Source organism: Temnothorax curvispinosus, unplaced genomic scaffold (genome assembly GCF_003070985.1).
Source record: "Temnothorax curvispinosus isolate PA1 unplaced genomic scaffold, ASM307098v1 QBEX01009552.1, whole genome shotgun sequence".
Classification (NCBI taxonomy): Eukaryota; Metazoa; Arthropoda; class Insecta; order Hymenoptera; family Formicidae; genus Temnothorax; species Temnothorax curvispinosus.
In genome coordinates this window covers 305,869-332,638 of record NW_020219332.1, presented here as the reverse complement: position 1 = coordinate 332,638, position 26,770 = coordinate 305,869, and the positions used below count along the sequence as shown (strand labels likewise).

At 42.5% G+C, this 26,770-nt stretch overlaps 2 protein-coding genes across 2 annotated transcripts in view; one reads left to right on the top strand and one right to left on the bottom strand.

The window, feature by feature from the left end:
- The window catches only part of LOC112459148 (alpha-tocopherol transfer protein-like), a 105,434-nt gene extending 97,326 nt beyond the window's left edge, over positions 1-8,108 (bottom strand). Inside the window, exon 1 of the mRNA XM_025023133.1 lies at positions 8,048-8,108. The gene's annotated coding sequence lies outside the window, so the exon portion shown is untranslated. The remainder of the gene's footprint in view (positions 1-8,047) is intronic.
- The window catches only part of LOC112459149 (frequenin-1), a 48,791-nt gene extending 23,722 nt beyond the window's left edge, over positions 1-25,069 (top strand). Inside the window, exons 3-8 of the mRNA XM_025023134.1 lie at positions 4,584-4,608; positions 4,877-4,925; positions 5,176-5,265; positions 5,944-6,022; positions 6,768-6,856; positions 11,841-25,069. Of these exons, the coding sequence (XP_024878902.1) occupies positions 4,584-4,608; positions 4,877-4,925; positions 5,176-5,265; positions 5,944-6,022; positions 6,768-6,856; positions 11,841-12,008 (500 nt within the window). The 3' untranslated portion in view covers positions 12,009-25,069. The remainder of the gene's footprint in view (positions 1-4,583; positions 4,609-4,876; positions 4,926-5,175; positions 5,266-5,943; positions 6,023-6,767; positions 6,857-11,840) is intronic.
- The last annotated feature ends 1,701 nt before the right edge of the window (positions 25,070-26,770 follow it).

Genomic DNA, 26,770 nt, shown 5'->3' with positions numbered 1-26,770 from the left:
CGCGTCCCTAAAATAAGAAGGGTCGTGTTTAAGGCAGTCATTTTGATAAACGCCTCGTACCTACCCGAGACCCGACAGTCAGTTGGCAGGCGCTCCCCTGGTGAAACGGCAAATTTGAATAACGGCGGAGCGTGAGGGAAGCCGAGTTTCGCGGCATTAATTCAAGACACTCCGTGCACCGTACTTACGGCACGCGATTAAACACAGCCTCGTGTCTCGTGTCTCTCGGTACTAAGTGCAACCGCGCAATATCACATGTTTATACATCTGTCCTATATCCTATTTAAAAATTCATCGTACCTCGACGCAAGTTTCCCCCCGATATTTGGCGAACTGCGAACACGAAGCGACTGTGCTTTACGTCGCGCCATGTACTCGTATACTATAATACACGTCTGCTCGAAACGAATCGCGAGCAGAAAATATGATATGCGAATACGGAATGTATTTGAAAGCGAAAGAATATCGCGTCAGTTTGCCAAGCACGCGTCGATTGATTCGACAATTTCGACTTTATCGCCAGGACGAGCGCGAACGAAACGGGCGGCCAGGAAAAACGCTAACCTAATTCAACTGCTGGAAAATAGAGCTAAGATTACGTTAGCATGTGGTGACAGAGGTGGTGAACAGCAATATCACTGAATTTCTTCGACGGTACCTTTCGACAGTCCTCGACGCTCCCATTTACGAACGTCGTTGAGCCGCAGATTAACCCTAGACAGACTCACTTATTTTTCTCATGCGTGAATGACTCACTGGGGTAATACGTTACCCCAAACTTGTACCGCGTGTATAATATTTCCAGAATGTTCTTAGAAAACTTTATAATAGATAATTTTGTTTGTTGTTTAATAGGGAAGACGATAGTAGTCATCAATTTGCGGTAGTAAAAAAAAAACAGTAAAAAAATTTCGAAAAACAAAACAAAGAACCAAAAATTTGGCTGAAATGATGCAAATTTGAATTTCGCGTGGGGTAACGTATTACCCCAGTGAGTCTGTCTAGGGTTAAAAAAAACTTGTGCTCGTCGCGACGGAAAACGCGCATGAGTAAAGTAACTTCCGAGGTTATTATCGAATGCAGAAGAAAGGTGAGACGGGGAAGTGTCTGGATGAGAGAAGCAATGTATGAGGAATACACTGAGAAAAAAATGTCGTTAATTTGACTAAACTCGTTTAGTTGTAGTGATTTGTTTAATGCAAATATTAATATATTTAAATCAAATATACGTGAGTAATATTAAGAAATTCTGAATTTATTTCAATATAATATTTTTTGAATTAACAAATGTTAGCTTGACAGCCCGTGACCGCTGCATTTAGTTAAATCAAATAATATTTCTTTGAATCAACGATTTTTTTTTCTCAGTGTATATCTGGAGAAATGGTGGGTGAAAACTTGCAAAAATCTACTGTCCATACAACTTCTTGAACACGTGCGACGGATATATAGCTTTTAACCGAAAGTCTTGAAACCTAAACTACATTGTGCCATCTTCTTACTTTCTTGTAGCGAACGAGAACAGAATAAGCGGCATCTTAAAAAATTCCAACTAAGTGGTAGAATAATAATTGTGACAGACGCGTGTTCAATCTAAACATTATTTTTTATTTTGAGCGAATACGATCTTCATTATTTATTTGAGCCCCAACATCTCATAACTCAAAGAAATAAACGACAAGTTTGTTTTTCGTTGATTATTTCTTAGTCTATTTAACTGTTATTTCTTTTTTTTAAGCCATAGTACATTTTTTTGAAAAATATAAGTGACGCAACTTTTTCATCAAAGCGTCATATTAAAAATTAAATTCGATTTGCTTTTATCGGCTTTTTATAATCTTTATATCGTTCATTATAGAGTTAATCGCTGATACACACAGTGCAATATGTAACGCGGCGGCACATGGCCAACAGTATGTTGAATGCTTTACACAGTAGCCCCTAAAATTTGCATTCTCTATTACAATTGATTTTCCCGATATTTCACTGGCACGATTAAATGCGTACGTGCTGCGGTAAAGTAATTTCATATTTAAACGATAAATACCACGGCGGTTTCGGGTGCCGCGGCTAATCCTCGTTCCAAGCGCATTTGTACAAATTAACGCGATAAAGCGGATCATATTATTCAGAGCGGTAAATTTTTTCCCGTTCGAGGAAAAAATTCGCAGCACGGAAGATATCGAGAGATTTACTTAAGGGAAACGTGAAAAAGGCGGAAAATGGAGAATGGTGAACGACGGAGAAAAAGAACATTTGCATTTTGGTTGGCGTGCTCTATCTTCTACGCCCAGTAAACCAGTCAGGTTATTAGGTATTAAGTATTAGGTAACTACGTCCAATTAACCATTCTCGGCCTTCAGATCAATTAGCCGATTCGAGTGTATTGACCAAAGAGAGAGTGTAAACTCGCACATTCACGAAAGATAGGTCGTGCATAAGATTTTTTTGTAGCCGGCGCAATATTTTTCTAACTCTGTGGAAATTACTCGTTAAATGAGCCACGAAATGGCTGTTATGCCGCTGGCATATGCGAATAATTGAACGGGCCGCGAGAACCAACGGCGACTCGTATGTCACTCCGAATATCCGCCGCAAATCAATCGCATGAAAAACGAGAGAATTTTCGTTCCCATCGAAGTCGCGTGAACCGTTGCTATGCTATATATCTCCCAAACTTTTTCGATGAACGATGGTTCCATGTCGGAAATCGCAAAGTGCTCGATGGTACTCGAGATAAACACGAAACTGATGTCTCCCGAGATACCAGTCGAAACTGGCGGTTAACTGGATAGCCGCGGTGACGCGAGAGAGGTCCGATAAGAAGTTGAAAACGGAGCAGCGTACAGAGAATCTCTCAATATTCAGAGGTGTTGCGCATCACGTGCAAAAGGCTATAGATTAATAGTCCGAGTTTAAACAAGTCTTTTTTTGTGGCGTCGCGCACGAAATCCCGGGGAGAATTGTTCCGCCGACAAAACCTCCCACGCGAATCTCATTTGCATAGTTATAGGAATATTTCAGTGGACCATCGCCATCGGGGTCCACCGCCTCGTCAACTCCGAGAAATAACGAACGGTTCGCGAGCTCGTGATCGATCGTCGTGACAATCGCCGACGATTTGTCTCGCATAATTACGCGCCTCGACATTCGACGGTTTGTCTAGGGAGTCAGGTCTCCGCGAGCGGAGATGTCTGACGAAAGAAGGATTTTATTTTCGCGCAGATAAAAATATCCCGCGAAAACAATCTGTCCCGGGAAAAACGCGGTGTCGAGAAACTTCTCGCGCACTTTTATCAGTCCTCCGGGAACGAGAAAAAGTTGCGGAACTACCGCGATCGGAATAATATCCTGATTAGACAAGCGAGAGATCACGTGATATCCGGTACAGTTAGAGTTCTCACACGGAGATGGGGAAGCTTCGCTGCACTGTTTGCGAAAGTTAATAGTATACTTGGGACGACGCAAGATTACCATATAAACCGCAAAACTCTTCATGTTCTCTCGCAGTTCTATCGATCCCGAGCGTTCGCGTCTCCTACGCCCTTTACCCTTTGTCTCTTCCTTCATTTTGCGATAACACATTCGGTTCAGCTGACGTGGGGAGCAAAGCGCTTTGCTTGCGGCACGTGTACTTTAGAGGGTAACCCACCACCTGGTTATCAATTAAGATTGCAATTCCAATAAAACATTTTAGTGAAAAAATAAAATACCTTCGCTTTGGAGTAAACTTCAAAAAAGCATATCGACTACATATCTATTTCCCATGTGTGCAATTTTAGCACGTCGAACCAATATTTTCGCCAAGTTCGCTTTTATCGAAAAATCCCCTTTGACAAACGTGTTCTGCGTGAAATCGAAATTTAGGAAATAAATCGACAAGACGTTTATTAATCTCCCTTCACAATTTTCCCAATTTTTTTCTTCGACCGTCGCAAAAAAGACCGTTTAATAATCCCTTCGCTTAAATACAGAGGTTCGAAGGGAAACTTATTTCAGCAGCGCGCATCCGTCTTGGGGGAACAAACGCCGTTATCGATTGTCTTTCGCGGTGATATCAGTCCGCCCCCCCTTCGCGCAAATAAATTCAATCCACCAAACGGATCGCCTCTGCACTGCGACGACCTTTTTCTTTTTTTTTTTTAATTAATCAGTTTTATTCGGGATACATTTTCGTTTCACGTCTGTCCAAGTAAACGTGGAGGAGAGCGTAAAAAAAGAGACGTCCCACTTTTCGTCCGCTGACGTAAAGAGAAACGATTCGGACCCACCCACCCGCGGCGCCGTATAAAAATTTGATCGCTTTCACGGGACAATCGGGTTTTTCAGTGACACGTACCTCCGTACTGAATTTACCGAGTAAATCCGTCGTGCAGTAAATCACACGGCAGTTGATACGAGCTTGGGTGAACACCGGAGAACAATAATTCTCCGCCTCGCTCTCTCAGCGACTCTTTGCGTCGCGCTTTTTCTTACCGGGGGGCACTTTTCACGCGCGGAATAACCCAATTTTGCCCTATACATACGTCGCGCGACCGATAATTAATTACCTCTCCAAATGTCCTTTTTTGTTTCTGTTTCAGTCACCGAGAAGGAGATTCGTCAATGGTAAGGTTCGGCTCTAAGAACGGCAATGGGTTATTTTACGAACTTTCGCTAACTTGGACAGAATGATTAAGGATACCGCCGACAATCAGAAGAAAATAATTTACGAGAGAACTGATTTAATTTGCCAAATTAAAATAAAAGATTATTCGGACAAGTAAACTTTAAACAATTTTTCCCATAATTTCCAACCATTATAGTAACATTAAAAAATTTTTACGTTAATTTTACTTAAATAAATAATTACTTATACGAGAATTATTATATGTAGGCACAAAGGATTCCTGAAAGATTGCCCTGATGGATTGCTGACAGAACAGGTATGCATTCTCTATATTAACTGTCTCTTTTCTTTTAATTTAGAAAAAAAAACCGTTGTTGTAGTGCAAGTAAAACATAAAGTAAAAAATCAAACTGATATACATAACTGAATGAGATACTCAGGATGGAAAGTACATTAATCATATGTCACGTGGCAACAATAACGCAGAAAAGGGTTAATCACCCCCCACAATAATCAATAGCGAGCAAAAAGCTCGTGATGTACATGGCGCTCGCGTGTGATTTCAGGGCTTCATAAAGATCTACAAGCAGTTCTTCCCCCAGGGTGACCCGTCAAAGTTCGCCTCTCTCGTCTTCAGAGTCTTCGACGAGAACGCCGTGAGTTTCTTGTCACGTGTGTAACGTAAACGTCGTGGTTTTCCGCGCATCCTCATGCTTTTCAAATTCGCGTTCGTCAGCTCGCGTGCAGGAGCGATCACGCGATGTGCTCTCTCGACTATCTTACTCAAATTATTTTCCCTCCCCTTCGCTACACGGCCGCTGCCCCTCGCAACGTCTTTATTTGCCGTTTAACTGCCCGGTTAAGCGTTTATTTAGTCATGACATTAGATAAGAATAGGCTGTTAATTTACATCGCGAGTTGCACGCTGTACAAATTTACGCGCGCGCGCGCCAGGACCGAGATAATCCGTATTGATCATCGCGCATGTTTAATCAGCACTGGCCTCGCTTCCCAAGCAATCGAGCGAGCATTGACATTCGCATCACGCGTCGAGTATATTTATTGAAAATATTGAGAAATATCGGAGACGGAAATTTTCTTCGGATTTCTCTCATGAGACTATTCGATTTGCGAGCCGGGAGAAAATACGAATACCCAGGAGAGGGAAACCTATTTGCACAACGTATCGGCCGACAGTTGCTCGACTTGCAAACCGATAGCTATCCCGCCTTTAAAGAAACGCGATCGCAAAGTGATCCTCGAATATTCCGCGATCGATAGCGGATAGTGTCTCGCGTGCGACAAAATAAGAATATGTCGAATTGTTGTTTCAGGACGGCACGATAGAGTTCGAGGAGTTCATAAGAGCGCTCTCGGTGACGTCGCGCGGTAACCTGGACGAAAAGCTTCACTGTGAGTATTTCGCCTTTTATCTACCTCGAAAAACGTCCCTCGTATTACCTACTCGAATGTGGGAGAGTTCTCTCGTGCGCTACCTTGTTTACCCATCTACTTTAGGTCTACGTTGCGGACAATTGCGCCGGGATCGCGCAGCGAATTTTTGATTTACCTAACGCGATTAAGTCTTTAAATTCAACTTTATTTGAGGAAATAAAAAGTTCGCCGCTGATAACTTTGCATAAAAAAAAATCAGAATTGGTATCAGAGATGCAGCTCAACTTGTAACTGCTTTTACATTTCGATGAAAATAGATAAAAACTGATAAAATTGCATTCAATTAATATTAAAACGAGATAATCGTTATATTTGATTATCGAGCAATAAATTAATATCCAGGTTTCTTCGCAAATTTTATACTTAAGAAGGATTTGCAAATTGCAATCGTTATAGGTACATAAAATTCGAGACGACCTGAAAGACGATAAAGTCCCTCGATTGAGAAAACTGTTATCAATGAAGGATCACGATCCGAACAAAAGTAAAGAATGAAACGTATAGCTGCTTTTCGCCGAGAATGTCGCGATCGGGATATCGTCGGAGAGACAGAACTTACAAGCTCGCGAGAGAATCCTGCGTGAAACGTGAAAGATACTGTTTCTCATCTGAACAAAGCGCACCTTCGGATTTTTGTGTCCTTCCAGAAATTTCAGTAGCAGAAGTCAATCGCATTTTTCTTCCTTTTTCCGTCTCTTTTCAGGGGCCTTCCGTTTGTACGACGTGGATAACGACGGCTTCATCACGAGGGACGAGATGTACAATATTGTCGACGCGATATATCAGATGGTTGTAAGTGCATCCCTTTCAAATTACTTTTCGGCCTGCGAGAAAGCTTTCGAAACGTTTTGTCGTTCGCTTCTCAATTTTGTTGACTCCTACAATGCATCTTCCTATCAATGCCTATCCTGCGATTTTCTCAAAATAACATAACACTATCTCCGCCCTGTTGACGTCATCTGTTACATCTGGTACTGAATTTCACGAAAATCACGAATTTGTTAAGTGTTTCTGTCAAGTGTACCTATGTTGTTCGACAAAATGAGAAAATCGTACGATCTATCATCTTAATATTCCATTACTTATTCGCTTATTCAATATCTATGATTGTTTCGCTTACCCGCTACCTATAAGTGAAGTCACGATAGCACAAGATTCCCGTGCTCGCTTAACAACTTGCTAGCTGCGATGCAATCGTATATAATGCATCGCGCGCAACGTGCTCAATATCAAGTCAATATTTTATCCGAATGGGCTCTTTACATGTAACCTAGCGGAAGTTATAATCCTCTTCTGCAGTTTCCGAACGCGGCAGCATGCTACAAGCGAGTTAGCAAACGTAAACTATAATAACGTCACCTTTCCCCCTCGCCGTTGCTCCGGGCGCGACATGTATGCGGCTTCTTTTGAGCTATAATGCATCCTCGTATTATGCAACGCGCACTCTAATCTTTCGTCGGTTGTGACGTCTACCGAAACTTTAAAGCCCGTATTTATTAACCGTTACTCGCGAATCTCGTTTCGAATATCAGCCTGAAATACTCCAGGATGACGTTTCATATTTTGGACGTGCCGTAGTTTGATTAGAGGTAAAATGAGAGTGCTTGGATGAGAAGCGAAAACAATTATTCACGTGTGCGAAACCATTAAAGTGTTATACACATTGTTACGATTGTTGGAAGTTTGACACGTTTGCCTCGCAATTATTCGAGGTTATTGATTATTCGATTGGTACGTTATGCACGATTTTATTACGTCATGTTATACTTTGCTTTAATTAATATAACATCAATCTATATTCTATGTAGTAAATAAATTATAAAAACTTAAAATCAACGCCGTGTAAAGATAAGTACAATTAGTAATGATTGGCGCTTTTATTAATTCGTTAATTTAATATATCGTGTTCAAATTCAATTCAAAATCTTCTCCTAAGCCCGTTTTTCTCAGCACGAAATGAAAATTAATTAATTCATCACTTACCAATACGATGCGCAGCGGCGAAGTTTTGTGGACTTACGTTGAGACTACGTTGATCTGTAAAATACAGATATAAGATCCAAATTATAGAAACTCCCAAAGTGGCCAAAGTAATTAAGATTTCAAGAAATAGTTATTGTACGAAATTTCTGTATTCATTTCTCAACTAAATATTCAGCAAAATATAACAATAAATTTATTCATTTATACGGGCGCCACTTCTAAAATAAATAAAAATATATATAACAGTAAATTTAATTACCATTACTTCAATAGTATAAATAGGTTTAATAATTGCTGTTTCAGTAGAAAAGCATTAGAAGTGGCGCCCGTATAATGAATAAGTACCAAATCTGTACATATAATTTTCAAAATGTCTTCTGGAATATAACTTTTTATAAGATTTTTTGAATAAAAAAATTATTTTCTCTTTTTCAAGTATAAATTATTAAAAAATATAAGATATAAAATCATATGAATAAAAACATCTCTCTTATTCTTATCTAAATTATCCAAATAAACGAGCCAAATAAACGGGAAACGAGTCAACGATTAAAAGGAAAGATAGATAATATATAAATAATAAATTATACTTACGCCGCAGTTGCTCCGCCGTCGCCCGATGCCTCCCAGGCCTCCTTTCCTCGGTTGCAGTCACAACACTCGCGAAAATACTGTTAATTATGATTTATTAATTAATCGAATATAACAAAGACTACGACACTTCGCGCGAAACTTTTTACGGCACTCCCGAAGTTCAAAAGTCGAGACATGACGCTCACGGCACTTTGCCCATACTTCGAGCCGCACTCTCCAACACATCGAAAGCGTTCACCACGTACGAGCCACTTAACGACTTGTGGCAACGCGGTGTCCGCGCTCCTTTATCAGGATGTCAAATCCTCGAGGGTATCATGAGCCCCCAGCGAGATCGTAATATCTCAGTCGAAAAAAAAAGAAAAGGAAAGGAAAAACGAGGACCGAGCACGCGACAATTCTGGGCAACGAAATATTTAATTATAAAATCCATTAAAAATGTATCGTATTATAGAATTTATTACATTTGAGTGCCGAATATTTCGCTCAGTGTGCACAATTAAGTAAATTATTAATAAATGATCGATACCCACGGAAAGCGGCGAGTCCCCGTTAATTGAATCGCTCGAGTCGACTGTTCGCAAGCGCGATGCGAGATGAGAGATGAGATATGATCCGCAAGCGTCGTTAAAGGAGCAATTATTACCCGGAAATGCTCGACGGGACAGCGACTCGCGATCCTCCGCGATCCCCGTTCTTCATAACCTCGATTTCGATTTCAAATCCAACGCGTCGAATAAATCGCGCGATAATTGTTGTCCATAGGCTCGATCACGTGCGAGTCATTAGCCGCCGGAGTTAATTAATCGCTCAAAACGGAAATCGTGCGCGGCAGTAATCGTAACGATCACGTTTCGAGGGATAATAACGCAGTGACACGCACTACTTACTACCTGTCCGCTTCACTTCAGCGTCGCCGAATGACAACATGGCGGCGCGGCGGGGGGGGAGGCGTAACAACAAGCGCCAAGGCCACGTACCACAGTGGTCCCGAAACGTCTAACGTAAAAAAAACGTTGAAAAACAAACGTGCGTTCCGCGTGTATTTCAAGTTGATTTCGGCAAATATTAATCGCTATAATGTTATCGTCGCGCATTATTTTACGGACTCGTTAGCGTCATTCAAGATAACGATTTCCACTCGATGGGAATTTAATTTTGGAAGCTTATTTGTTATGTTAATTCAGCAAACATGTTGCAATTTATTTAATACATATGCATATTATATATACATATTAAGTTATTTAATGTGTAATAGTTAAAATTTACTATTGACATGTTTATATTATTTTTTCTTTTTTTCAATAATGGACGCTTGATTAAAATTGAATTTAAAAAAAAATTCCTAAATTAAAAACAGAAAATTTATCTTTGTTTTAATCAAAGCGATATTCATGTAAATTAATTCGTTATTACTCTTTTCCCAAATATTTACTAGTGAGTATAAAATTATGTAATTTTAATCAATCAAAAATTATGTGATTTATAAATATTGTTATTTTTTAATCGCAAATAAATCAGGATAATGTAAATATTGCTACAAAAAATAATAATTTAATTCGTAATTTAATTTCATATTTACTTCATCCTTCTATTGATTTATTAAAAAATTGGAGAAAAATAATAAAGACAAATTAATGTCCATAAATACTCTTCGATTAAAATTAAAATAAACTTCTCATTCGCTTCAAATGAATATTTGATTGAGATATTGATTGATGTACGTTTATAAAAAGTTAATTTTCAAATAATCGTGATTTGCTCACTGATCGATATGCATGCAATGCGAGAATATTATAGTCCAGCACTATTACTCTACACATAAAAATGAAAATAAAAACGAAAATAAAAATTTAAAAAAAGTAGTATTCTATAGTCTCTCGTTGCACCAAATTTGTTTTCTGAATTCAAATCAACTTGCGTCCATGTAGGTAATCGTGCAATTCTTTATCTGAATATTCATTGAAGTTATTTAAATGCAATTCTTTTCTCCAATCACATTTCTCTTCAGAATTAATTATTATAAACCACAAGAACCAAAAAGTTCAGGTTTTATTTTAAGACAAATTTTATTTAAATTTCTCACTTAAGTTTCTCGCAATTAGAAATGTTACATTATGAATATTAAATTCTTATAATAGATTTATTAAATTATATTATGTTTCAAGATCGACTTCAGCCGAGAGGATTTCAGCAGAGAAAGAATTATAAATACGCGCGGGTTGAATTTCTTTTTTATCCCCAGACTACACGCCTTAAAGTGCACAGCAAATGCGCATTAGCTTGCAAATTGCAATTTTCTCCGTAATGCTAACTAAATTACCAATACGCACAAAGCCGCGCATGTTCGTGCAGACTACGCACTTGGAGCCGAAACTTTCCACGGAAACTACTTTACTTTCATCGAGACGCGAAAAACTTGCAGAATGTGCAGCGAAAAACCCTTCAAGGGTCCAGTAAAATATCTCAACGCTTTATAGGGCTGTTTTATAGCGGATATTCGCGCCCCGATGCAAATTTTAACGTAAAATTCGATGCGATCGCGGCAAATCCGTCTCGCGACAACGGTTCGCCATTAATCACCTTGAAGTCTCGTTAATATTAATTTCAAAGAGAAATACAGTGACATATTATATGCATACCAGCGGGGCATGCACATGGTAATTCATAAACATGCAGGTAGCGGTCGACAAAGGCGCGCGGAACTGACGGTCGACTTTAGACCAATAAATCCGATCAAGCTGCGTAATACGATTGAATGCAACCGATACAGATCACAATGCAGGCAATTAGCCGATCAACCGATATCAATTAAAACCCACAGGATCAAACGAAAAAATCAATTGAAAAATCAATATCGCAAAGCACCTCGTAATATCGTAAACGACGTAAACCATGGCATTATCAACGATGGATTTTGCGGCAATAAAGCAATAACGTGATAGTGAAATTTTTCGTATCATTTTCCGCGCGTTGTAATGCATGACGATAAAATCTCACGATAATTGGAATTAAATTTCCCATATATATATCACAAATATAGCATTACGTTTTTAACAACGGGAACAAATTCGCTGACAAATTGACGTTTTCCGAAAAACTTTGTTCGATAATTTCTTTCTAGTTTGAAGAATGACATTAGCAATTTGGTAGTTTTCTCGGCGAAACTCTGAGCGGAGAACAACGTTGAATGTTTCAGGGGCAGCAGCCGCAAGCCGAGGACGAGAATACCCCGCAGAAGAGGGTCGACAAAATCTTCGACCAGATGGACAAGAACCACGACGACAAGCTCACGCTAGAGGAATTCCGGGAGGGTAGCAAGGCCGACCCGAGGATCGTCCAGGCGCTCTCGTTGGGCGGCGAGTAACCCCGATTTTCATCATAGGCGACGCGCGATCACTTCGAAATCGGGAGTCTCCACGTCGTCGTCGTCGTCGTTATCGTAATTGTCGACGTACGCGAGCTGGGCGAGCCGCTCGTCCTGATAATCGACCGACGAGGAAAAGACCTTGGGAGAGAAGGCAAGTCCACATCCGCGCGGTTTGGCATGCACGTATTTAATAGGTAGGCAATAATGTGTGAGAGCGCGCGAGAGGCGTCAGTTGGTGTTGAGATTTGCGAATATTTTTGGAGAGAGATCTCTCGTCGAAGAGCTAGTACTACTTACTTCTTTTCTACTCTCTCGCCCTATCTCTCTTTCTCTATATACTGTAACTCTCGGAGGAAGATCGGTTCTCGTTCCCCGTTGGTGAACCGATCCCTCCACCTTTGTTAACGATCCGATTTCGAAAATCTCGATGCTAATATAACTGTAGATATACCATAGCGTTTGAACAGTCGTAGCTTTCAAGGAGACTGGACGTGGGCGGATTACATTTTTAGGTAGAGAGCATGCAGAACTTCGATACGAATAAACTGTTAGAAACGATGTATGAACGATGAAGACGTTACAAATTACGGAGAGGAGAGAATTCCCGTTCACGCGGGGGCGTTCTCTCGAAAGCAATCTCTTTTGTCGCGTCGCTCCTCCTCCACGCTTCCGTTATTCCGCTGGCAAAGTAGCGTCACGGTAATACAGGTAACGAGTAAAATTCGAATATACTCGACGCGAGCACGCCGCTCGATTTTCAACGAGGCTCACCGGGGAGGTCATTTCCGATTTGTGCAGCGCGACTCCACATTAGAGAAAATGGGAAGAAGAACGGAAGAGAGAACGGTATAAGTAAAGGGATGGGTAGTGGGTAAATTGCCGCGGGGATAAGCATTCAAATGTGGACAACTGATCGTGCACTGTGCGGCGTTGCGTAGCGAATACGACCGCAAACAAAAATTCCAGAGAGTCACAATGAGCTAGTACGTATTTCAATAAAACGTCGAGCGAAAGAATCGAGAGAGATGGGCAAATTTTGCAATGATGAATAGCGCCGTAACAACGGTACTCGGACACTATTCTTCCTCGCCTCTCTTGTTTTCTTCATTTTACGCAACGCGCGCTCTACTGAATTAAGTACCTCGCCATTACGAATTCAATCATCGAACGTAAATATTAATACGGATTTTTATATAACAGCTACTTTATGTAACGCTGCCGCCTAGAAGTGTTGCAGATTATTCATTTCCAAATGTCAAAAAGCACCGGCGTCGAGTACTAACGAGCGTTGCGTGCCACTGATAAAATTGCAGTGTCGATTTGACGCCGGACACGGCGTCATTTGCGCGCGATTTCTTAACAAACGGCGGCAACCGTCTCGTAAGAGTATATATCGACTCGCGTTGCGTAACGCGGCGCATTACAACGGCATGGCAAAAATTCGGAGATACGGAGACGATGACTAAGCAAAAGGGAAAGATGAATAATGGTAATCTGCTTTCCGATATTAATGAGCGTTTTACGTCACTTACACGACGAAGTGGCCGGCCTTACAAATCGTCAGCTGCAGCACGCGTATTATCAATGGGAATCTTCGCCGGGTTATAGAATTGCACAGAAGCACGAGAGATGTATTCAAAGTAAATGTGAGAAATAATTATACGTTATTTACTCCTTAATTATAGTTGGAAAAGTTGTGTTATTATTGATTTTACGGCTCTCATAAGAGATCTCCGTCAGAAGCTATATATTCCAAACAGAATTATACAAGAAAATGGTATTAACAAAAATAATCTTATTAAATACGATTATCGCGTATCATAATATAGCAGTCGATCGTCAAACATTAATGAGCAAAGTTGCATCTGCCTCGTGGATCTCTCGTATTGTTATCCGTGCATCCATTTTTTAATCACAATCTTTTCAATCGCAGTCATTGACGTTCTTGACGCTCCACTTTCGAACTTCAACGACCTAAATCTTCATATTCAAGATGACTCGAGTGGAATAAAGCTAACGATCAATAAAGAAAAGGGTACCCGGCATTTGGAAGTATTTTTACCTAGAATAAAATTACGTGAAAAAGGGACGGAACAGACGGAGGGCAGAAAAAGCGTGGCAATCTACATATTTTGCATAATAGCGATTAATTAATCATTGTAACGTGCCTCCATCGAATATTAAACCGGAGTCGAAGGTAGGAAAAGCGGAAGGGAGAGAAATACCAGATTGAAATGAAGCGTCGAGAGTGATTAAGTTGAAGAAGGCAAAGGTCGTGGTCGGGACGATCTTTACACATCGCGGTAGAAGCGATTAAAACGAACGAGGGGATGATTCACATTGAAAATTCGACTTGATTGACGCAACTGATTTTCTGCAGTCGCACGATATGCGCAGAGGAGACAATAAAGCGAAGCGAGCAGCGAAATACGATAACGACTTGCTTAGTTAGTGAGGACGGCCGCGCGACGTGACATTATTGGTACACGGATTTATCGGAATTTCGGGATCTCCTATTCTCCGATATTAAGGAGAGCGTCAGATGGTCGTCCGATAAGAGCGGGGAAAATCCAATGCGACAGAGCGGGAGCGCCAAGGACGATTAAAGGGAACTAGGTGGGTAGAGGTAGATAGGTAGAGACGCACCACATCTCGCCGATCGATCCGTTATAACGTTCTGCATTCCGCGGGATACGGTCATACGAATGCGGCGGCTGAGCTTATGCGGAGGAACAAAAGGGAACGCTGGAAGTGCGAGAATCGTCAGGGACGAAGGGGAGGAAAGGACGACGAGAAAAGCAGGACGACAGTTCGCGGCCGACTATGTCGATGGGATCTCTTATAGGTGCGGGATCGCGCGGGGGATGGATTCCTCTCGACGTACAATGAGAAGACTCGGAGGTGCACGATCATAAATCTTGCCACGGTTCGTGACCCTGCACGGAGACCCTTTTTAAAGAATAAACCGACGTTTACACGGGAGCCGGCCAGTTGTCATTGCCGAGGAAATTGGGAAAATATCTCGAGAGGGCAAACGTCGCCCGTGCTCCGGCAGAGATAGCGGCAAGTTAAATAAGCTCCGAAAGGATCGCCCGACGACTTATGAAAAATGCATAGGCACTTGGTCCGGTGCCTCCATGCAATATGTAGCCCGTTGCCACCGAAACTGCATGACGACGCGTCTGGCTTACGCTCTAGCGCGTAAAAATGAAGTTTCCAGGCGAAGCCATCACGGGACAATGGTCCGTTAAGCCCCCCCATTTTCTCTTCAGTAACGCGGCCACCACTTGATTTTGTATATTACGCGGCGGCGAGAGCGAAGCAATTAAAATTATGAAAACGCAAAAATGAGAAATTAATTTACCCTGTCGGCAAAAAACGAACAAAATAAATAGAAATGCAATCGCGTTAATGAGCGAATTTTAAAATGGGTTTACGACGCGTGCCCCCGCAAGACTCCGCCTGCAGTGGAAAATTAAACATTTTAACGCAAGGATAAAAAGATAAAGTTTGCCGAGGTGAATGAAGAAAGGTCGCCCTTTGGAAGGCTGGAATTCACAGTGCCATTGAATTTTCAAAGCAGCGCCGTATCTCTTTCCATCGCTCCCGCTATCTATTCTCCGATTGGGTGGCTGTAAACCGAAAGGAGATACGAGTCCCAACCTACATAGGAATGACTCTGTGCGGGGAAAAATGTCGCGTAACCAGCAGCAAAAATTCACAAGCTGAAGCTCGGAATGCCTCTAGAGATGTAAATGCGACGCTGCGAAGCGCATGTTATTACTCTAAATAACGTGCGTAATATATTCGTGTATATTCGCGGGGCGACAAAATTTTCACGCACTGGAAATGGCGCTGGAACTAGAGCGCAAAAATAGACTCGGACATAATAAGCAAATATTAATTTCGCAAGAATGTACTCGCCGTTGCAAGTCCGCGAGAGATAAATCGCCGCTTAAAACCTCACCATTATCTCGCGTGATTTAAGAACCGTTATTCACTTCGCCTCCGTGGATATCAAACGTGTGCGGAACAATACAATGAAATTCCATGAATCTTTCCGACCTGTCGTTTTTTCGGGCACTACATTAACATTCGCCGCGGCACTACCCTCTCGTACATCTCGGTATGGCGTGCTCTCACCCCCTTTTTTTTCAGAGCGAACCTGGTACAGCTCAGTGCAATCTCTCGCACACGGAGAATTATAAATGGCTCGCCCAACATTCGTATTGCAGATAAACAGCACCTTGCCCCGCGCACAGCAACCCCTTTTCACCCGGCGGAAACGAAATAGCGAGCTGTATCGAAATTCTTCGCGAGACACGTTGCGATTCGTCTTTCGTTTGACACTTTTCAGAACGGCTGACGAATTTTTAGCCGCGCCGTAAAAGCCGAGCGCGTACGTCCGGAGTTTAAAATTACGGAATAACGAGAACCAGGCCGGGTCTATATTTCTGCAGTCTTTATCTTTTGTGTGTGTCGCGACACTCCGTGTCATCTCATTTATCCCCGTCGCGCCGCCAAATTCGCAACATCCGACGTCACAAGCATCTGCATCTCGTCTCTCGCCTTTTCTTAATTTTTCAACCGCGCGCGGAACTTGCCGTCGCGTCGTCGTCGGCTCGCCATAAATTCAAAGCGCGCGTGCCTGCACCCTCAACGTCTGCGTTGTATCCAACCCGGCGATTTTACCACCCTCCTTCCTCCGTTCTCGTTTAAGTTCTCACGTGGCAAGAATTTCAGTGACCGTGTGGATAAGTTTATTTCCGGATAAAACTTGAACGACGGCCAGGAGCCTCGACGGTTCTCCAGGCGGTCGATTCGCAAAACTCATTTTCTTCGCAACGTGCTTGACGACGACGTTGTTTCCGCTTCCTATTCCTCCGTTAATTTCGTTGCCCGGCAGATTTTCCCGCGAATAAAGATTTACAACCGGCTAAAATTTGTACTATACTTCATCCCTTCCTTTACTTTTCACACGTTTCCATTCGTAAAATTATCGGACATTTTTCGCTACCTTTACCACGAGCATATTTTTCTTTTCACGCTTGCCTTACTTCCACTCTTGTTCCACTCGTTTCCTTATCGAGGGATGCGCCACCGAACGCATACAACGAGCGGCAATGCGGTTAGCGGATTCGAGTTTCGCAGCGAAGTAAAATCGTGGCGATAACAACGGCGCAGCAGAGCGAATTCCGGGATAAATGTTTGCGTACTGCAATACATCAGCAGCCAAGAGCGACGATTAATTACACCCATGATAAACTCGAAAGCCATTACGCCCTCGGCAACTGTGCTCTCGCTCATAGTTTGCAACTGCTTTAAAGACATTTTAAGAATTTGCGTGTACGCGCGACGCTCATTATCCTTTCTGGCATCCTAACGATGCCTCAGGACTTTCATTTATACGATTTCAAAACGCCGTTTGGACAAACAATACCGCCGCAAAGCCGGATCGCGAAATTTGCATCCGGCGACGACGTGCGGTCGCCGCGACCTACTCATAAACAAATATTAACTATTCCTCTCAAACCGGCGAGTCAATCCCTCGAGCGAAACCGAGGTCGCAATCGGCGGCGAAAGGACCAAATACCCGAAATTCGCCGGTAGCGAGGCAACAACGCCCATATGCGCGCGCGCGCGCGCGCGCGACATCGTCACGGTGTGACGTTGGTGTAACTGGTATCAATCACTCGTTACGGATCGGTGCGCCCCATTATTTAGCTACGTCAAATATTTGCCGATACCCATGCGCTTGGACGCGGGAGAGGGGGAGAGTCAGAAAGACACACGCATGCTGCATGCCGGCCTCGGCGAAATGGCGCTGACGTTTTCTCTGCACGCGTGACCGGCATCGCAGAATGACTCCGATATTGGCAAACTTCCCGACGACAATTTTTTTCTCTCCCCTCGCTCTTCTTTTTTTTTTTTTTGGTCCCATCGGCATCTCTCTCCAGAGATCAAACTGGAGTAGCGCCATGCGACGATGGAGACGACATTGGCAAATAACGTTCTCCGAGGCACAGCATTAACATTATTACCTGCCATCCATTTCTCCGGAAGCACGAGCTCGCCGCATTCGATCGCGACTATTGGCCGCGATTCTCGTTTACATAATTCGCGGGTCAGGGATTATGATGCATCGTTTCAAGAGAGAGAGAGATATTTTATCATGTCGCGAGATACGGATTTAAAGCTCCTCGAAAACAACAGTTAACGTCGTCAATCACGGAGAAATGGGAAATTTTTAAACGAGAATTACGAACAAGCAATTCTTTAGCGATGCTTCGATTAATTCGCGACACAATAAAGATGAGTAAACAAAGTTTGGTAAAATGAACGAAATTCATCCGTCGCAATAACATCGACTTGTTGACTTCAAGCGTAATTGTGAAAAGCGATGGTGCTTCCGCGACGATATTACCGACGTTAAACTCGCGTCCGTCCCTTAGGATTTATTTGTCATGTTTGCGTCGATCAGGATTTAAGCAAGGACGTAAGCAGATAGTCGCCACGGAACTTCGAGCGCTCTGTAAGGTTCTTAAGTTGAAGTCCCCGACAAGTCGTCCTCCATTCCGTTCAATCATCCCCCGGTCGTTCTCGACTCTGTGAGTTTCGCACTCTCGCAGAAGTTAAACCGAAGTGAAGCTTCGAGGTTGTCTAAACCGGTGGTAATCGCGCGCGCGAGCTCAACCGCGTTGCGTCGGATCGATCCAGAGAATATTTCGTTGCAGCTCCCCTCTCGAAATAACGCTTACGTCTCGGTGGACCGGATACACGGATGGGAATACCGTATTGGGGGTAAAGGGTATTCAGACCCGCTCCCGATATCCGTTCAATTGAGAGAATTGCTCCGCTAACTTTCGCGACGTTACGAACTTTACAGCGGTGTCAGAGTTTCGCTCCAAATCGTGCCGCGGCATCAAGGAACTCGCGAAGTGCCTGCGGCTGTCAAACTTCAACATTCGAACTGCATGTAAACAAATAAATTTCCACGGAGTGCCACATGCAATCTTAATGTCTCGATATCCATCGCTATTTTTCACATTTACGTTTTTTCTGGATCGTCACCTGTCTACGCGACAGACACGCGTACCGCAAATCGATGAAATAACGTTCCTGTTTCTGCCACTCTCCGCCAACACACATCTGTCTCTAGCTCTCTCTCCGTGTCTCTCTGCAAAACGACTAGAAACAATATTTATAAACTCAAGGAGATAGTTTGTGCAAAAGCAATAATAGTCGCTTAAAAAACATTTCGAGCGATAGCGCACGGAGAGAGACGGAAAGTGTTATTCGTGCACAACAAACCACCTCGTCCGCTGACGAGACATAAAGTCGCACAAATGTTGGCGAAACGCCACGTTTTGGTGAAACACGCAATAAGGCGAATCGCTGCCGGGAGAAGCTTTAACGTTTAACTCGAAAGTTGTAACTCGCGGAGCCGCTCTAATTGTCACGCATGGCCCGGCATTTAATCAACCTTAAACAACAAACAACAACGAGGACTTATCCGCAATGTTGGCGCACGCGAATCGCTTCGAGAGCGCGGCGAGTTCCCCTAATACGAATATAAATATTGGCAAAGATCAACACGTGTCGTGCACGCGGGCTGCTCATTAGAACTGCGGAGCTCGCGCAGTCCCGTTTAAATAACGACTATTTCACGACGCGTATATTACACCGGCGAGCAAATTTACCCTACATCCCAGAGTCACGTCGCGAAGATTTATTCGAGAACCTGTCATCGAAAACGTGAAAAAACTCGCTATCATTTCTCGTTTCTTGCACCTCGCTGCTACAAGATGTCGACAATCATTATACAGCCATCAAGAACTCGATCTCTTTTTCATCGCGATTTATCATGCAACATTCAAATTAATGCAAATGTTGTATACTGTAAGTGCGAATAATTGATTCCTCGCTGTAACGTGAAATAAATCAAAATAATAGATAACAATTATAAACGAATTCTTCTTGCGTGAAAATTCTAACAGAATATCATATCCATATATTCTAAAATAATAAACATTCTACTGCGCGCGCGACTTGGATTACAACAGCAAGAAACAATTCGCCTGGGAAGTATGTTCTTCATCGTTCGTACGCGTAGAAATTGTACTTGAGAAATATATTACTGTTACCATCATTGTAGCGCCATAAAAAAAAAATAGTGTCTAGAGAAATATCTTGCGGTTTAAAAGATATTCAACGTTGTCACGGTCGCTTGGATTTACTTGTGCATTTTCAGTCTCTTATACTTTGAAAGTTACTTCGCACGGGGAATTTCCGGACGAATCGTCAGCTCGTTATTTTTATACTTCTATGTTATACGCTAGGGTAAGACTTTAAAAGCTCGACTTCACATTACTATCACTACGTAAGATTTACATTTTTGCTGGTAACACTCTACTCCACGTATAAGACTTTACGATATTCTCGATTACATATATATTGCGTAATACGTGCTCACCTCGCGGAACTGTGGACGTTGCCCGGTCGGTCGTGAAACACCTTTTTGTATAGCATGCCTCGAACATGATCCTAGTTCTGACAAGCCGGAATGAGAAACTTTTCGACTTTACGCGACGAGAGGGGCGTATTTTCCCTACCGAGGAAAAATAAGTGCAAACGCGAACGCCGCTGATAGCCGGTTCCGCTCACTCCGGCCTGTCCGAAAGAAATGAATGCAACCGCGTTTATTGCAAAGTCTGCTCCGTAAACGCGGCCTGGATATCACTTGAACCTTAGCAATAATCGTGGAACACTTTGTTACATCGTGGCGGAGGTTTTTAATCGCCGTCGAGCGTTAAGAGCTGGTTGCACCAACATCAATTAACGTAAACCTTAAACGTTTCCTTGCGCGCGAAATCTACCGCGAGAGCTCCGCCATGTACTTCGGAAACGCGTACCCTGGATAAAGTTGAAGAATTTTATATTTTTGGCACCGAGTACTTTGGTAACTGTGTCGCGAATTAAGATCTACTTAAGATAAAGCGCGCTCGAGATTAGTTGGAAAATAAATGCTCCGTTATCTTATTTGCACTTGTAAAACTTTACTTTGTCATAACTTTGATTTCATCAGCGTTAATCAAATCCAATCTCCAAATTTATCAAAGGACTCCCATAAGTAGGGATTATAATCTGGCTGAAGATAATGAATCACTGACCTGGAGTTAGTTAAATCAGATTGTCGGTGCAACTCAGTCCAAGTTGCGGACGGCGCGCATACCTAACTCGAGCAGGCTTGGTGACGTGCGAGGGGGATGAATCACTACGGCGACGTATGAGACGGTCGAAGAATGCCAACGATGATCTCCCGCGACGGCCACTTCAGCAAAGAGAGCCTCCTTTCCGCAGTTTTTCATTCTTGTCGAGTTATCGCGGTGATCAAAAATTCTATTTTTCTAACACACGTCCGATTTTGCTTCGACGCAATTCGCAGCGTCATTGCGTCAAAAAATGCAAGACCGCGGGGGGAGCATCGTTGTCGTCGGCCTCGAGCCGGGGGCGAAAGCGATTTTTCGCGATTTTTATCGCCGGTGTGTCGCGCATCGATCTCTTGGCGGCAACATGTCAGGTGGGAGAAGATTGCGTCAGCAGAGGTAATCATGCGCCACAATAAAGAACGACAGAGAAAGAGAAAAAAAGAGAGGGAGAGAGATTTTAAAAACGTTTAATGAGAAAAAAAAATAATCCATCAGCTTTAACAAGCTTAGCTTTTCCAATATCTGCGGGCACCCCCGTGACCTCTGATTATTTTCTTATAAACGCCGGCTTTAAAACTGTTTCTCTACTCTGGCGCAAATAAGTTAACTCTGCCGATGGGACTCTTGCCCACGACTAACGCGGAGAACCGAAAAATGCGAGGGAAACGGGAAGACGAACGCGCGAGTGTGTATCGGATTAAGTTTTATCGTTGTTAAGGAATTATTAAGTAACAAAAAAAATCGTCTTAAGCAATTTTTACAATTTTCAACGGGAAGCATAAGTGTAAGAGTCGAATCTCGCTTAGTGAAATTTCTAGATGCTTTTCGTGTCAACTGAATTCTCGTAGTGAACGCTTTGTGCGAGCTGAAAGTCTCTCGTAATTCGTGAAGAGGTAGATGAGACTGATACAGGAGGCCGGAGGAGATAAAAGGCGCGCGACGAAAAGTGCCGGGGAAGGAACACGAAAGGAAATCAAAAAGCTCCAACGTGCCTGCTCCAGGCGATGTTGTCCCATTTTCTCTGCATTTATCTCGGCGCGGCGCGTCTTTTCGCGAGTGGCCATTCAGCGAGACGTCATTAACGTTGATAATTAGCGATTAACAGGCACAAGCGTGATCAGAATGATGGAAGTGAGAAAACACCGAGAGTGCGAAAAGTAATCGGCGGCGAAGCCCCGGAGGTCATTACGTAACTATCGGCCGGGGATAATTATTCCATTTGTATTCGTTAAGCGGGCTTGCACATTTATTCGAGCGAGATCAGCGCGATATAGAATATCTGTTGCATATCGTTGCGCAGTTTATTCTTTACGATTTAACATAATTTTAACCGCTGGGTCGACTCAATTCCATTTCGATAGCGCTAATGGCTGTGAAATAAGCGTTTTCAATGCAACTATAATCCAGCAAAACAAGTCTCAACGTCGCATTCGTACCTGTGACCGTTTATCGCCGTGTGTATAATGCAACGCGGCAATCGGTTTGAATCCCTTGAAGCGCATTACGATAATTAATTTAAAGCCGCTATACGGTATCGGATTTAATTTCGCCATATTACTGCGCGAACGAGAAATTAGTCATTTCACAGATGGAAGCTTTCCCGTGGACATCTGCACCGCAATCGAGCACGGTATATCCGCCTCCAATTTGCGACAAAGGGCTTTGAGACACGGGTCACAGACACGTCACTGAGGCACAAAGACGCGCTTTCGAGGATAAAGCTGTCGGACGATTGTATCCGCGAGCTGCCGTCCACGCCGGAATTGCGTTTCCCATCACGGCATTCACGGCGGCCGTCACGCGGTCACCGAGATTTGGAATTTTTATCGCGATCTCGCGAACGCGCTCGCGAATCTCACCCGTGGGCCGTGTTTCTCAATGCTCGCGGAAACAAATGGAATGTTTATGGTGATTAGATCCGATCGATTCGAACGCGTATACGGCTAGATTTCGATAAGAATTTTCAACATATACATTCTGTATCTCTGGTCTTCTCGCGTTCGCTTTGATATTCTTATTAATAGCTAGAGATAAATCTCCGTTGCAGCTCTACGTGCCTCGAGAAGGATTGCGAGGCTTAACCTTCTGTAACCTATTTTCCGATTGTTATTGAGCCGCTCTGACTATATTACTCCTCCGGGAAGCGTTGCAGGTTATTTCACAAAGATACACGAAACGGTATATCTACCGCGGTAGCGTGAAAATAGATATTAGGACGTTATTTCACTGTGAGTTATAGAAGATTGACGTAACAAGAGCGATCTATGCGATTATGTAAAATGTCCAAACCAAAACTGTTACCGTTCCTCTCATTTAACGAATTCTTTAACCATTCTTGAGTCAATTTTTTTCTTAATGAGAATATTCTTAGAGAATTTTCTTAACGAAAACCTTTATTGAGAAAATGCTTAATTACGGTTTAAAATGACCTTTTAAATTAATATCCACTGGTGCTAGTCTCATTGACGAAATTCCATTCTTAATTCTACGATAAATTTTAATACAAGGTGTTTAATATTGAACATTAAATAATTTTAAATAAAGATAATATCAGCTATATATTTTTCTTAAGGATTATACAACGGTGGAAGAAGTCGTAGATGGAAAAAGTAATGGTTTTGGAACAGTCTCAGTGTACTAATCCTAAGTTTTACTTATGCGGATTTTAAGTTATAAGCATCCCCGCGTTAAATATACCACTTGGACTGTATTGCGAAATTGCAAAGTGTAAATACGATCGGTCAATACCGTGAATTATTCATATGTTTCCTTCGATAGTCACTTCCGAGGACAAGCGCTCTGGGAGGCGAAAAACCCAACAAAATTGCAATGGAATTGAACAGAGATACGTATTGGGATAAGCGTGAGTTTTTTTTTTTTTTACCGACATTTCTCTCCACAATTACCTTCTCTCACTCACTATTTTTCTCTTACTCTTTCTCTATTTCTCTCACTTGTTTTACGCATCGGCGACCTCGGCGACCTCGAAAAGAGCGGCTTTTTCGATAATAACGTTAACATAAAAAGGAAAAGTATATTCTCTATACTATAGTAAGATATTACTATTCTTAAGCGCTGCGATGCACGAAGGCTATTCTAATGTGTACCGTTATACTTATCGCTACTTGTACCGCTACTATTACCGCTAGTATGTACTCTAACGCTAACTACTGTTACTATATTTGCAGCAACGTGCGAAACTTTTCCGTCTAAATGCATAATACACATTCTCGAGAGACACGCCCATAAACACATACGTATACTGTCCACACGTACACACACGCATACACTGAACATTGCATCCGTTCCGTGCACACGGAAGGAGGAACACGACACGTACACTTAATAAACGTCAACATCATTGTTTTACAAACTTTCTGTGATAATTATTAACAATCACTAAATACGAAGAGAAATACTAAGTACAGAGCGACGAAAATGGAGAAGAAGCGAGATGACGGAAAGTCTAACGAGGGGGAAAGGGGAAAGGCTCGTTTGAACGATAGGCGGGAAGAAGCATGGTGCTCTGATTGAACGAAAGGCGTCTTGTTAGATGATATAAAATTATTGTTCCGTAGTTTGTTGTACGATCGACGATCCGTTGAAATGCTTGTACTTGCTCTGATCCTGCGACAGACAAAAGGAAAAAGAAGAAAAAGCGCGAGAAGAAGAAAGAACAGAAGCAGAGAGAGAGAGCGAATGCAACAAATAACGCGACCTCGAGACGTTGCTCGGTTACCACAAAAATCTAAGCGCATTGTTATTTTGTATGGTCCCATGCGTTTTTTCTAAATGACGACATCGTGACATGCGATATGATGGCGATTAATAAAAATAACTTCAAGCACACATAGCTGTTTCTTTTTTTCGTATTTTTTCGACGCCTGTTCTTCTTGTAAAACCGTTCCAGTTGCCATCCCTTTCTGTAGCGTTATATGATCCTTAAACATGCAGTCTTTGGGCATCCTGTTGATAAAAGTAAAACCTTCCTCACATTATTAAACCTTTAAAATTTATGCGTAGAATATAAGCGCCCTATCTCTAATTAGTATATTTATTTCTAACTCTTTTGTACATTCAGCTCTTAACTTATTCGCACAAAAAGTATTAATTTAGATTTTCTTTAGATCTTAGAATAAACTTTTTCATTTACGTAAACATTAAATTCAAAGGATATTATTTTTAAGAAAACCATAATAAATAAATTTCAAACGTCTAAATAATCAAGAAATGCATTTCGCATGCAATATTGATGCTCTACTCAATACAAAGCGAGTGTGAATATGTCTCTTTAAAAATATTTTCCTTAATCGATTATTTATGTTCGATAAGCAGAAAAACCCTTCGCTTGAACGAGACATCGGATTATCGGGTTTCTCGCAAAAAAAAAATCGAATGACGCGACTATCGCGTGTAACGAAAAAATAAAAATAAAAAAAAATAATGAAACCATTGACTGCGGATGACAGTATCCCGGTGAATGCGCTTTTACACTATCGTGTTCGCGATTCGACCCGGCTTACCGCTTGAGCCGTCGCAAGTGCCAGATGCAACTCGTGCAGCTCGTCCGCGCGCCGAATGTCCTCATTCAGTGCCCGGATCCTGAATCGAATCTCCTGAATAGCCATCTCAGCGATTTTCACTTTCAGCCGCTTCTCCTCGGTCTGCAACATAATCGTACGCTGTAGTCGCGGAATCCCTCGCCCGCGGAATCGCATCGGGGAATCGCATACTTCCAGCCGATGCAGCGTCAACCGGTAATTCAGTTCATCTAGGAGTTCCGATTGGACTGGACCAGCCCCATCCCGATCCCGTAATCGCGCATCTGGAACATACGTTCTAGTGGCGTCATTCGCAGTCCTATCGGAATCATCTCGTTGACTCCGTGACGCCGCATTCTCGCCAGTTTTCGATTCTTCGCGTCTTCCTTTGTGGCACGTCGAGTCCCGAACCGCGTCCCGGATACCAGCGGCAGCGGAATCCTCTTTCGCAAAGTCTTCTTTGGTCGTTACAGGGATCTTTTTCGCTGATACCGGGCATGAAACTTTGCCGCGGGACGTGAACTTCGATGGCAAAACGGTAGATTCCTCCTTCGCTGGCGCCAATTTCCGGCGTGCTTCAATTGCATTCCTTCGGTTACTAATTACTTCACCGTGATTATCAGTCTGTCGGGGCTGCAGCAAGAAGCAGCGTCCTTTTGCCGTGCCTGCAGCGGTCGAGAAAATGGACTGATCGTCGTCCTTGCGTTTCTTGCTCGACGATGCAGCTGGTGGTTAAACGGGGGAGATGAAATTTTTTGTCGCCAACGACACGCCAACGATTTGTCTGCAATTTCGACTTTCTTTCTTGCGATCTTTTTATTCGGAATATCGCGAAGACGTATTTATTGAAGCAAGAAATAACGTTGATATCTTTCTTCCCGATAAAATACCATTTTGAATTTCATCGCATAAATTTGATTAAATAAAGAATCTCGCATATGTCATTAACGATCAATAGTAAAAATAAAACTGGATTGCAAAATATAGCGGTGCAGCAACTATTGCTCAT